Source organism: Dermochelys coriacea, chromosome 3 (assembly GCF_009764565.3).
Source record: "Dermochelys coriacea isolate rDerCor1 chromosome 3, rDerCor1.pri.v4, whole genome shotgun sequence".
Lineage (NCBI taxonomy): Eukaryota > Metazoa > Chordata > Testudines > Dermochelyidae > Dermochelys > Dermochelys coriacea.
The window spans coordinates 7,749,137-7,763,334 of NC_050070.1; the positions used below are offsets into that span (position 1 = coordinate 7,749,137).

Genomic DNA, 14,198 nt, shown 5'->3' on the forward strand with positions numbered 1-14,198 from the left:
AATTTCAGCAAATAGTAAATTAGCCTTGAAAAAATGCTTTTTTCTGCACCAAAAAAAATAATTTGGGTCAAATTCAGCAAATAGTTTTGGCCAAAAATTATGGGGTGGGGAGAACTGAAGTTTAAATGGTTCATTTTGGCCATTTTGAAATTAAATGTTTCAACTTGTCATTTAAAACAGTGTTTCATTTTGAAATGTAGTTATTTTTAAATAAAAGGTGAAACATCTGAAAAGCGAAACAAAGAAAAAACTTTCAGTTCTGGTCCTGTTTTCTTTAACCCAAAACAAATTTTTTTTGGTTCAGCAAGACAAAAAATACAATTTTTCGCTCAGCTCTATTTCTGGCCACACAGCTAATTAGCAGTGGTTTACGTTCACCATGCTAATTATTTCACATAATTATTTAAATATGTAGGTTTGGTCATTACTAACCATTTTGTCACTTTATGTAATAAGTTTAACCCAGCCATCTAACCAGAATCTTTTACTATCAGACTTTAGCCCCAAGCTTTATGCTGTCCTCAGAAATCACTTTAAAAAAAAATTATATATATTTATATATATATATATATACACACACACACACACACACACACACACACACACAGGCATCTCACTCAAGAAAGCAGAAAAAAAATTCTGTGCTTCTTCACCTTTACTTTATTAAGAATTCAGCTTCCAACACATTCTTTGGAGATAGAATTTTGTGGTCTAGTTTCTGAAAGCACAGAGCACCTCTAGATTCCACTGACTTTAGTGATTTGCTCAATAATTCTGAAAATTAGGCCATCTGTTTTGAAAGGTGACTAGCAAAGTTTTTTTTTTAATGTGTCTTGTCTTTTTTTTCATTGTGATTTATACAGAGGTTATGAAAGATTTATTTACATATTTTTCTGCTCGATTTTTAAAGATAGAAATAGATCTTCCTGGATTTTACTCAAGATCACTAGAGATATAAGTTGGTTTATTGTGAACTCAATTCATCTTTGCTGAAGGTGATGAATCTCTTCATTGGTTTTATCTAGGGCTGTCGATAAATAGCAGTTAACTCATATGAGTAATTTTTTGAGTTTATCGCAATTAAAAAATTTAATTGCTATTAATCGCACTGTTAAACAATAGAATATCAATTGAAATTAAATTTTTTGGATTTTTTTCTAAATTTTCAAATATTTTTATTTCTATTACAACACAGAATACTAAGTGTACAGTGCTCACTTTATATTTTTATTACAAATATTTGCACTGTAAAATGATAAGAAATAGTTTTTTCAATTCACCTCATGCAAGTACTGTAGTGCAATCTCTTTATCATGAAAGCATAACTTACAAATGTAGATTTTTGTTGTTGTTACATAATTGCACTCAAAAACAAAACTATGTAAAACTTTAGAGCCTACAAGTCCATTCAGTCCTACTTCTTGTTCAGCCAATTGCTAAAACAAGCTTGTTTACATTTACGGGAGATACTGCTGCCTGCTTCTTATTTACAATGTCACCTAGAAGTGAGAGCAGGCGTTTGCATGGCACTTTTGTAGCCAGAGTTACAGGGTATTTATGTGCCAGATACGCTAAACATTCACATGCCCCTTCATGCTTCGGCCACCATTCCAGAGGACATAGTTCCATGCTAATGATGCTTGTTAAAAAAATAATGCATTAATTAAACTTGTGACTGAACTCCTTGGGGGAGAATTGTATGTCTCCTGTTCTGTTTTATCTGCATTCTGCCACATATTTCATGTTATAGCAGTCTCGGATGATGACCCAGCACATGTTCATTTTAAGAACACTTTTCACAGCAGATTTCACAAAACGCAAAGAAGGTACCAATATGAGATTTCTAAAAATAGCTACAGCACTCAACCCAAGGTTTAAGAATCTGAAGTAACATCCAAAATCTGAGAGGGAAGAGGTCTAGAGCATGCTTTCAGAAGTCTTAAAAGAGCAACACTCCAATGCGGAAACTACAGAACCTGAACCACCAAAAAATAAAATCAACCTTCTGCTGGTGGCATCTGACTCAGATGATGAAAATGAACATAAGTCAGTCTGCTCTGCTTTGGATCATCATCATCAGCATGGACACATGTCCTCTGGAATGGTGGCTGAAGCATGAAGGGAATATGAATCTTTAGCACATCTGGCACGTAAATATCTTGCGACACTGGCTACAACAGTGCCGTGCGAACGCCTGTTTTCCCTTTCAGATGATATTGTAAACAAGACGCGGGCAGCATTATTTCCTGCAAATTGCAACCAAACTTGTTTTTCTGAGCGACTGGCTGAACAAGAAGTAGGACTGAGTGGACTTGTAGGCTCTAAAGTTTTACATTGCTTTGTTTTTGAATGCAGTTATTTTTGTACATAATTCTACATTTGTAAGTTCAACTTTCATGAAAAAAAGAAAAGGAGTACTTGTGGCACCTTAGAGACTAACAAATTTATTTGAGCATAAGCTTTCTGAAACCTTTCATGAAAAAGAGATTGCACTACAGTACTTGTATTAGATGAATTGAAAAATGCTATCTTTTGTTTTTTACAGTGCAAATATTTGTAATAAAAATAAATACAAAGTGAGCACTGTACACTTAAACAGGAGATGATGTCCTTCAGGAGCCAGCCCCATATAATAGAATGGAGGAATAAACTACAATTCCCATAAGGCAATGCCCTGATAGAGAAATGCAGTCTAATGTTCTTTTGAACTGGTCAGAAATATAATATTTTGGATCTGTTCAAAAAACTAAATATTCAATTTGGGTGGAACTGATCTGAAAATGAAATATTTCATTTTAGTTTTCCCACGGTCAATTTCAATTTTGTGGAAACTTTATTTTCCTATCAGAAAATCATTCTAATGGAAAATTTCCAACGAGCTCTAATCTTAAATAATCCATGAAATGTAGGTCAAAGATTGCCACTGGGCATCATTAAAACTATTTATCTAATCATTTCATTCAGGAGAACGCATTGAAACTGTCCATTACAATCCTCAACGTGTTTAAATTCACCGAATAAATACCACTAGCTTATGGGAATACACTCTTTGCCTGCATAATATAGTCCCGTCCCTAGAGGTCTGCAAATAACTGTCTTGCAGGGCCCACTCCAAATAAAATAGCAATGTACTCACATCGCAGCCATTGAAGACTATATGGGATCAAGTGTGAACTGGTACTGTTCAATGTCATGTTTTTTCCTTGAGCTAGGGACTTTTTCTCCTCTCCAAAATACTTTCAAAAATGTGAAGCAACTGGCAAATGATCCCAGGTTTGTGTATACAGTAGGTCCAAAATCAGGCACTTTTTAGAATCCACAGAAAAAGTGTTCATAGTTTACACTTTGAGAACTTCCATTGCATCAATTAACTTCAAAGCAGAGCTTATAATAAAACCGCTAAATTGGAACTCTTTTCCATAGGAGGCTGGGCATGCTATTAGTGATATGCCACCATGGTTCATAACCTATCCATTATTAATTTTCTAATGGTCCCTCCATTATTGTGTTGACTGTTCAAGGCCCAGCTCCAGGGCATCCAGTTTATTTTTATACATAATTCTCTGTTGTGCAATGGCACTGGTTCCTTTATTGCACAATGGGAAGGGTGAATGGAGAATAAGCTAGACTCTCAAAGAAAAAGAGTAAATTTGCAACGGGCGGGGGCTTAGTATGTCAGAGAAAAGAACAGAATGGAAATAGCTAAGGAAAAAAAAGACTAAAACCAGCCAACTATGTGTTGGCACTAAAATTATTGTGAGAACACTATTGGAATGTGAAATTTAGACATTAGTTTCCTAACCAACACCTAGAACAAGAAAATAGTTTACAAGGCGATCACTGTTCTCAGTTCCTACATTTTTTCTTTTTAATGTGCCTCAAACTGCAGAATACCCACACAGAAGGCAGAATAAATAGAATGTATAATTGATAAAATACATCAAAAGCCTGATAAGTTGGTAAGAAGATTGGTTGTTATTTTTGACCAAGTTCTCACTTGCATTTAGTTGGGAATTGGTCCTGCTTTGAGCAGGGGGTTGTACTAGATGACCTCCTGACGTCCCTTCCAACCCTGATATTCTATGATTCTGGTGCTGCTCCTAATGACTTCAATGTGAACAGAATTGTGCCCCTAGTATCTGTCATCCAAGGATCTTCAAGTAAGTTATAAACATGAACGGCCAGATTCTGAGCTGGTTCTGAGATTCACAACATTCCTGTGACATAAATAATTGTTGTTATACCTGTTTTACAATGGGGAAGATGGGCACAGAAATACTGAAAGGACTTGCCCAAGGTCACACAACTGGGTACAGAATTCAAAAGCTGCAACTGGCATTGTTATTAAAGTTTGTTTCCAGTAGTGCCCACAATGCACAAGGTGCTTTCCAAAGATAAAAGAGCATGGTCCCTGCTCTGAAGAGTGTAGAATCTAAGATAAAAAGACCAGGACAGGAAAATAGATGGAAAGGGGATAGAAGCAACATACATCAGTAAAGATAGCAGATGGCCCATCTTGCAATACAAAGTCTTGATTATGTTAATGGTTATTAAAATTTGCTCTAAAACAGTGGCTTTCAACCTGTAGTCCACAGACTATGTCTAAGATTTCCAAAGGGATCTGCACCTCCATTCAAAATGTTTTAGGGGTCCGCAAATGAAAATAGGTTTAAAACTACTGTTCTAAAATATAGATTATTCTCTAGTATCCTATAATACATTCTCTCTCTCCTGCACCACATTGAAAAGGAGTGGCACATTGTATAACAACAATCCCCAAATGCTCAGACTTTAAAAACAAGCTTGGACATCTTTAATTGATGAATTTTTAGTTTAGTTTCTTTAAAATGCAATCAAATTATCTTTTTCACTAGGTATTAGTTAAAAATTTCATCCTTGAGTTTCACTTAAATGAGCTTGTTTTTGAAATTAAGCTTTTGTTAGGATTTTAACCTGGCTGAACATGAACAGGACAAAGGAAATGAATTGCTTGGAGGAAGGCATAACAAAAATCTGTTTCTGTTTCTGAGCTGCATGCATTTTGCTATGCATGCGATTGCCATCTTTGCTATAATGTATCGGGCAGGTGCTAAACATGAATCTCAATCTATTTGCTGGATTATGTTTAGAAAAGGATCAGCATAACTAATTCTAACAAAATGGGAAAGCCTCTGAAAAGGTTTCCATTTCTGCTTCGTCAGATTCCGTTACCCATGCATAGGTCTCACTACTGCAGTAAACTGAAACAAACCAAGCATAGCCGATTACAACATTGCAGAGAAGCAAAGTACATTTGTTTCAACAAACTTCAAGACTGTGAATATAAAGGCAAGGCTATATTTTAGCAAAGATAAGAAGAGTTATGTGTGGCAGCATTCTGAAAAAAAGATTTACTATATAAGAAAAATAAAATTATCACTTCTGCTATTCTATTGAAGCTTTTATACAGCTTCATCACTGTAGTGTGTGATGTTTAAAATCTTAGTATCTACAAGGTTAACTTGTTAACTGAATTTCCCAATGTTAACTATTACAAAACAATATTGGGGAAGGTTTGTTAAAGGTAACTACTGGGAAAATCAAGACTCATAATGCTAAGAGGCTATATCAGTTGATCTTTTATTTCACTACTGTATCTAGCCTAAGAGGCAATGAACTGCACTGAAGGTCAACTATTGAGGGCCGGGGGAGGTGTTTGTTCTGTTTGTTTTTTTCCAGATTTCATTATAGGAAAAAGTTTAAGCATTTTAAATACCTCTATATCCTGCTGCTTGCTTACTTTTTTTTAATTTAACAACACTTGCGAGTAAACTACGGGAATGGAGGATTCATATCACATTATGTTTAAAGAGAAAAGGAGTACTTGTGGCACCTTAGAGACTAACAAATTTAATTTGTTAGTCTCTAAGGTGCCACAAGTACTCCTTTTCTTTTTGCGAATACAGACTAACATGGCTGCTACTCTGAAACCTATGTTTAAAGAGATCACCTAGGAATTATGTGCGGGTGGTTAGGCTGGGTGCAGTCTACAAAAGGATCTAGCTTTAGCAATCACCAGGTAATAGAACCAACATAAATGTTTGTGGGTCTGAAGAAATCTGTTTCTTTTCCAGCTTATTTCTTTATACCAATAAATATCATAATTGCCTCTTGATAGCAAGGAAGCATAGGACAAAGGTAAGGAAGGAAGAGATACCAACTTGCCAAGATTCATAACTAAGTCTGATAGAAAAATTTTGAACTTCACAATTTTGATGTGGAAAAACAGAAAAAAAAAATTAAACATTGTGGGATACTGATGCTCTATTGGGTCTGTACCTTTAAAGCTGCAATTACTTTAAAACCTAGCCAATCTGCCTGTCAGTCAGTCAATCTGTACCAATGGAAGGAAAAGCCATCTCATTCTAAGGTAAGCAATTGCCTCTTTGGCTTTAGATATGAAAGCAACCACACATTCTGTTGCTCTAAAGGTATCATATTCAAAGACCAGGAGAAAACAGGATCTTCCTTAAGTGAAACTACAGTGTCACTGCCCAAACTTCTCTCTTTTTGGTGAACTGCAGCTTACCATCCTTTTATAACCACTATATATAAAAGGAGGCAGCAGGAGCAAAACAAAATCATTTAGATGTCAATGAGCTTCATTTGAAGTCCTCCTAGATCCAGTTTCTTTTTGCAACAGTAACCTTCAAATCAGAATTATTTGCAGTACAGAAACTGACTCCATAACTGCTCATTTCACATGAGCATGAGAATATGACTGCAACTGGACTGCAGAGTGGAATATGTTTTGTGAATACACCCCTGCTGAGTTGAAGCAAAGGGCTAAACATCTTATCCAAAATCTCTGAAGTTAATCATGTCACCCATGATGTTGGGTAAACTTAGGTCATAAGGAGATGACCCAGGTTAAATCAGCCCCAGAGTTCTGAGTGTAGCTGTTAGTGAGTTGACTCAAAAAGCTGGACTGAAATATTTATTAGATCACTTCAAAAATATGCCCTATATTTTGGGCCATCACAGGGTTATTCCCAATAAGCAGGGGTGATAGAATGTATCCTATGGAGACACTAATGGTGAATACCCTTCTAATTCTTCAAAGATAAGACTGCTGCATATAAATCTAAGGTTAGATGATGGAAAATCATATTTTACACATTACGAAGGAAAAATTCTTCTCTCTCTCTCTCTCTCTCTCTCTCTCCTCATTCCACCCACTCCAAAGATGTATAAGAAGTTCACTTACTTTAAGTAACCAAGTGAGCACAGAATCACGATATGGAACAAATTTGTTCTTGTTCTTGCCAGCAGCCTGATCCGCTAGAGCAGAAATAACCAGCCCAAGAGTTGTAAGGGACCTGCATGGAGAAAGTAACCAACCATGAACAAGTGAAGAGATCTATAATTCAAAAAGCCATTTTAATTGTGATGGATGCCCAAATAAATTGAAAAATTTACTCACTTTGTGCAGTAACTATGGTTCTTCAAGATGTGTCCCCCCATGGATGTTCCACTGTAGGTGTATCTGCAACCCTGCGCTGTCGATTGGAGAACTTTGGTAACAGTCCACCCTGCTCATGCATGCACTGTTCCTCACCTGCCATGAGGTTAGCCAGCATGTGTGGAAAATCCCTCCTTAGTTCCTTCTCTACTGCAGAGTCAATTACCAGAACTCCAAAGTAGAGGGGAGGAGGGTGGGTCATGGAGCACCAATAGGGACACACATCTTGAAGAACCATTGCTACCACACAAGGTGAATAACTTCTTCTTTGAGTAGTGTCCCTATGGATGCTTCACTGTAGGCGACTCCCGAGCAGTGTCCACTACTTAAGGTTGGGGATTCAGAGTCTAGTCTATTATGAATGATAGCACTGAAGCACCGAATCTGGCATCTGCAGCTGAATCCACGAGGATAGCACAATGCTCTGCAAAACGGTGTGTGCAGATGCCCAGGTAGTTGCTCTGCAGATTTCTGAGATAGGGATACCTTTGGAGAAGGTGATGGAGGTGACTGATCTTGTAGAGTGTGCACGTATTGTAGACAGGGGTATTACATTACACATCTGGTTATAGAGCTTGATACAGTTCGAGACCCATTTGGAGAGTCCTTGAGCTGAAATCGCTGCACCTTTTGATCTCTTTGCACCAGAGAGAAAGTGTCTCAGAGATTTTCTAAATGCTCTTGTCCTGTCCAAATAAAAGGCCAAGGGCCTCCTCATGTCAAGCATATGGAGGATGGCTTCCCTATTATCCTAAAGAGGTTTAGGATAAAAGGTTGGAAGTTGAATAGCCTGGTTTATATGAAACGTGCAAGTCAACTTGGGAGTGAACTTTGGATGTGGACGAAGAGTGACTTTGTCGGAGAAGAACACAGTGAGGAGGGGATGTGCCATCAGGGCCGCTCTCTCTCCTATCCCGCTTGCTGAGGTAATGGCAATCAGGAATGCTGTTTTAATTGAAAGGTGAGTTAACAAAGAAGTGGCCATGGGTTCAAATGGTGGTCTAGTCAGTCCTTTTAACACTAGGTTGAGATTCCACTGAGGAGTGGGAAGTCTAGGTTGGGGAAAGAGTTTTGCTACGCCTTTGAGAAATCTCTTTGTGGTTGGATGAGAAAAGATAGAGTATCCTTCCGCCTGTTGATGGAAGGTTGCAACTGCTGCAAGGTGAACCTTTAGTGAGTTGACAGAGAGACCTGATTTCTTGAGAGTCAACAGGTAGTCCAGGACTATCAGTAGGGTGGCCACATTCGGGGTGACGCCTTTAGGTTGACACCAGATTTGAAATCTTTTCCACTTTTGCAGGTAGGTACAACGAGTAGATCCTTTCCTATTGTGTAATAGCAATTACTGTACTTTCTCAGAGAAAAATGACTATGTGATGGAACTATGAAGGAGTCAGGCTTTGAGTCACAGCATCGACAGGTTGGAATGGGGGGTGTGACCCTTGTTCTGGAATAGCAGGAACAGAGTGATTGGAAGAGTCATCTGTGGACATAGTGGCAGCTACAACACATAAGAGTACCGCATCTGCCTGGGCCAGGTGGGAGCAATCAGTATGCTTGTTTCTCTCTTTTCACTTTCAACAGGACTTTCAGTATTAGAGGAAATGGGGAAAACATGTAAAGAAGACCCTTGTCCCATAGGAGGAGGAGTGTCCACCAAGCAGTGTCATCTGATCCCAGCTCTGGAGCAGTACTGAGGGCATTTCTTATTCTGATAAGTAGCGAACAGATCTACTGTCATAGTCCCCCATTGTTGGGATGTGTTTTGCAGGACCATCAAATCTACTTCCCATTCATGGTTGAGTGAGAACTTGTGACTGAGGTTGTCTGCTTTAGTGTTGTGTATTCCCAGCAGGTAGGCTGCTAATATTAAGACCTTGTGGGAAATGCACCAGTTCCATAACTTCAATGCTTTCATACACAGGGAGTGAGATCTGGGACTTCCCTGACGGTTTATGTAATACATGCAGGCCACATTGTCTGTCATGACTTTTGTGTGCGTGTCTTTGATCAGGGGGAAGAAATGAGCACACGCGTTGCTGACCGCTCCGAGTTTGAGCAGGTTGATGTGAAGGTGTTTCTCAGATGAAGACCATTTGCCATGCACCATGAGACCACTGAGATGTGTACCCCATCTACGAGGGATCATAGAATCATAGAATATCAGGGTTGGACGGGACATCAGGAGGTCATCTAGTCCAACCCCCTGCTCAAAGCAGGACCAATCCCCAACTAAATCATCCCAGCCAGGGCTTTGTCAAGCCTGACCTTAAAGACCTCAAAAGGAAGGAGATTCCACCACCTCCCTAGGTAACGCATTCCAGTGCTTCACCACCCTCATAGTGAAAAAGTTTTTCCTAATATCCAAATGCTTCGGTGGTCGGGAGTAAATGGGGGAGGCTGAACAAATGGGACTCCCGTACATACGTTCACCAGGTCTTTCCACCAGCCAAAGAATTGTTTGACCTTGGTGGGCATTGATGATAATTTGCCTATACTGTCTCCATTTGGCCTGTAAACCAAACTGAGGCACCAGTTTGGAGGGATCTCATGCAGTCAGGCATGAGCTATGACTGATGTGCCCACAGCCATATGCTCTAGAAGCTGAAGGCAGTGATTGGGCAGGATCTGGAGGCTGGATTATACTGTCTTTACCAGCATGGAGAGATTGAGGAATCTGTGATGTGGGAGGAGTGCTTTCGCCTGGATGGAGTTGAGGTCAGCACCTATGAATTCTAGTCTTTGCACCAGTGTTAATGTCAGTTTTTGTGCGTTCATTTTTATGCCTGGATTCTCGAACAGATTCAGTGCAGTTTGAGTGATTCGCTGGGCTTTGGTGAAAGAACGTGCCCTAAGGAGGAAGCTGTCCAGGTAAGGATACATCATGATGCCCTGAGTGCGTAATCAGCCGCTACTACCGAGAGGACCTTGGAGAATACCCGGGGGGTGGGAGTGGGGGGCAACGAGAGGTATTCTGCTGCAGAGTATTCTGTACTGGCAGTGGTAAGAACTGTGACTCGGTATGATAGAAATGTGGAAATACGCATCTTGGAGGTCAAGGGCCGAGAACCAATCTCCTTTCTCTAGCACTGGAATAATCGTTGATAGGGTGACCATCTTGAACTTCTGCACCTTGATAATCTGTTGAATACTCTGAAGTCCAGTATGGGTCTCCAACCTCCCTTTTTCTTTGGAATTAGGAAGTAGCAAGAGTAGAAGCCTTTGCCTGTTAGATGTGTGGGCACAGGCTCTATGGCTCCTACACTGGGGTGATGGTTTACCTCCTGACACAGCAGACTCTTGTGAGAAGGATCCTGGAAAGGGAAGGGGAAGTTGGGGCGGGGGGAGTAGAAATGAATAGCGTATCTATCCTGAATGATCTCCAACACCCACTTGTCAGAGATTATCTGTTCCTAGGTGCTGCAGAACGGGATAAGATGGTCTCTGAAGGGATGGGTGGGTTTTCCAGTGTGAGATGGTGAGCAGAATGCATCAGTCTTCTCAGCAAATAACTTTGTCCCTTCAAAACCAAGGTTGTTCCACCATAGTTTGGACCTCTTCAGGGAAGCCGGACAAGTAAAACCACAAGGCCTGTCTCATCACAATGGCCACAGAAATCGAGTGTGCCACTGTGTCAGCTGCGTGGATTGGAGGGACATTTTAGCCAATAGTTGGCCCTCATTGACTATAGCCTTGAACTGTTCTTTGTGAGAATCAGGCAGTTGCTCAATAAAGGAATTGGAGGTCTGTGCAGTTTTGATAGTCATACTTTGCCAATAAGACTTGGTAGTTTGCTACACAGGACTGGAGAGTGGCTGATGAATATGTCTTCCCGCCGAACAGATCCAAACATTTCCAGTCCCGGTTATAAGGGGTAGATTTGAACTGCTGCTGGCAGCCCCTACAGTTAACCGCATCCAAAGTGATGGAGTTAGGAAGCGGGTGGGAAGAGAGAATTTCTGTGTTCTTTGCTGGCACATAAAACTTTTTGTCTGCATGCTTGCATATTGGCTGGACAGATGCAGGGTTCTGCTATATAACTTTGGCAGGATCCAGGAATGCCTCATTAATTGGAGGTGGAGGAATGCAAAATGTCCACCAGCTTGTGGTAAGATTCAGTCACCTCCTGCAAGGGTATTTGTAGGGCTTCTGCCACCCTCTGTGCCAGGTCCTAGAATAATGTGAAATCAGCCATTGATGGCAGAGGGGATCACCATCTTGTCCGGTGACGATGATGAGAAGTGGGCTTGAGGAGGGACTTCTTCCTCCACCTCAGCCTCAATCTCCTCTCCTGCTTGTTCTGGGGGTTCAGAAGCCCTCGAAACCACAGCTGAAGGAGGGTGTCTCCTTGTTTGCTGATATGCCATGCTAGGGGCATGGGAGGCTTGCTGTCTCTGAGCCTGCCAAGGGTCCCAGAATGGCCATTGTGGTGGGTACGGGCCCAGTGGTTGGTACTATGGCTGACCAAACCAGGGAGGCTGTAGATCAGGTGGATGATATGCCTGATGCTCATAGTAAAATTGAACTCCATATGGCAGGTGAGAAGAGCAGCTGGAACCCAAGTTTTCTTGCTCATTTTCTGACTCTGACAATAAGAAAGGCAGTGCATGGCAGGAAGATGTCTGAGTCCAGGGCTCTGGGAAAACTTGGTACTGGGGCCCCGATACCGAGTAGGGGTGAGTCAGGTGCATTGGACACCGAAGTATCTGTTGTGCACCAGAAATCCAGTGGTGCAGATGGCGTCAGTACTGCAGGTAGTTGTCAGCGCAGAGAGGCTTGCACTGATAGAGTTGGCGATGCGGACTTGGCCTCAAAGTCCATTGATGCCAGATGCACCGGAGTCAGTACCGGTGCTGATATCCGTACTGATGGAGCCTTCCCCGGAGTGGAAGGTCTATATTTTTCATGCCCCTGCAGTACTGATGTTTCTTTGCCCATGCCCACTGTGTCTTTGTGCAGTCCAATTTCCTCTGTCATTCGGTACCGCGTGTGCCCTGGGTACCAGTTTTAGATGGTTTTGGTGCTGCAGGTACCAATGATACTGATGGAGCCGGAGATAGTTTTCAGCTCCATCAGGGTTCACTACAGAGACTCACAGACCTTCTCTTAGAGGCCTTGTGTGAGCGGCTCATCTCTCTAGGCTCACCTCCCTTCGATGTAGCGGGTTGTGATGAGAGTTCCTGTAGGGACTCTGGGGTTGAAAGGCTGACTCCATGAGCAGGAGTTGGAGAATAAACTCTGTCTTTCCTGGACCTGGGTTCAGCTGCTGGCACAAGACATACTTTTGTGGAATGTTCTTTTCTCCCAGGCCGGAAATGCACTGTGAGTATCGGTCAGTCACTGGGATACAGGCACTTTTTGGAGCTGGGCATATCCTTGTCGTGGGGGGGTAAGTGGGGGGGGGCCGGGTGTATGTGTGTGTCACCCCCGCCAGGGTTGGTGAGAAGAAAACCCTTTCTTCTTTTTCAGGCATGGCCAAACAAAAATACAAATGAAGTAAAGAAAAAAAGCTTCAAGGGAAGCTAAAATTAGCAAATCTAAAGGGAGTTAAATATCAGTGAATGGACTGCTGAAGCTCCATCTCTTGCCAGGAGCTGTTAAGAAGGAACAGAGGAAGGATTGCTCATACATTCTGGCTGGTTTCAGAGTAGCAGCTGTATTAGTCTGTATTCGCAAAAAGAAAAGGAGTACTTGTGGCACCTTAGAGACTAACAAATTTATTTGAGCATAAGCTTTCGTGAGCTACTCCAATGAAGTGAGCTGTAGCTCACGAAAGCTTATGCTCAAATAAATTTGTTAGTCTCTAAGGTGCAACAAGTACTCCTTTTCTACATGCTGGCTAGCTTCCTGGCAGGTGAGGAGCAGTGCCTGCATGGGTGGGACAGACGGCTACCAAAGTTGTCTGATCAACAGTGCAGGGACGCAGGCACACCTACAGTGGAGCATCCACAGGGCCACTACTCGAAGAAACAGCTTACTTATCTGTTCACAGGTTTCAGAGTAGCAGCCGTGTTAGTCTGTATTCGCAAAAAGAAAAGGAGTACTTGTGGCACCTTAGAGACTAACAAATTTATTAGAGCATAAGCTTTCGTGAGCTACAGCTCACTTCATCGGATGCATCCGATGAAGTGAGCTGTAGCTCACGAAAGCTTATGCTCTAATAAATTTGTTAGTCTCTAAGGTGCCACAAGTACTCCTTTTCTTATCTGTTCAGTAACTGTTGTTCTTGGAGACGCGTTGCACATATCCATTCAACTCTTGGTTGGTGTGCGCACGTCCAGTACAGCCCGTATAAACTCTATCCTCTGAAGGGGTGAAAGGACAGACTTTTCTGAGTTGATCAACAGTCCCAGTGCCTTACAATGTGACTGGATAGGAGTTACAGTACCTGAATCTTGAAATGGCCTCTTGCAAGCCCATAGTTCAGATAGGGGTAGATATATACTCCTAACTTTCTCAGGAAGGCAGCTACCAGTCCCATACATTTTGTGAAAATCCAGGGAGCTGCCAACAGGCCGAAAGGCAGCACTGAACTGGTAGCAAGATTGGTTTACCAAGAATCTGACATACTTCCTATGGTCTTGATAAATCCTCACATGGAAATGGGCATCATTTAAGTCGAGGTAGCATAGCAGTCTCCAGGATATAGGAAGGGGGAAATGGAAGCTAGTGACATAATAAAATATCTTTTTTAGAT

The 14,198-nt window shown here is 41.3% G+C and overlaps 1 protein-coding gene across 3 annotated transcripts in view; it reads right to left on the reverse strand.

The window, feature by feature from the left end:
* Positions 1-14,198, reverse strand: part of KIF13B (kinesin family member 13B) — a 221,803-nt gene that overhangs the window by 115,717 nt on the left and 91,888 nt on the right. For 2 of the 3 annotated variants that reach the window (XM_038397207.2, XM_038397206.2), the window contains exon 10: positions 7,247-7,358. The exons of the other annotated variant lie outside the window; for it this stretch is intronic. In XM_038397207.2, coding sequence (XP_038253135.1) covers positions 7,247-7,358 — 112 coding nt within the window. The remainder of the gene's footprint in view (positions 1-7,246; positions 7,359-14,198) is intronic. 3 annotated transcript variants of the gene reach the window in all.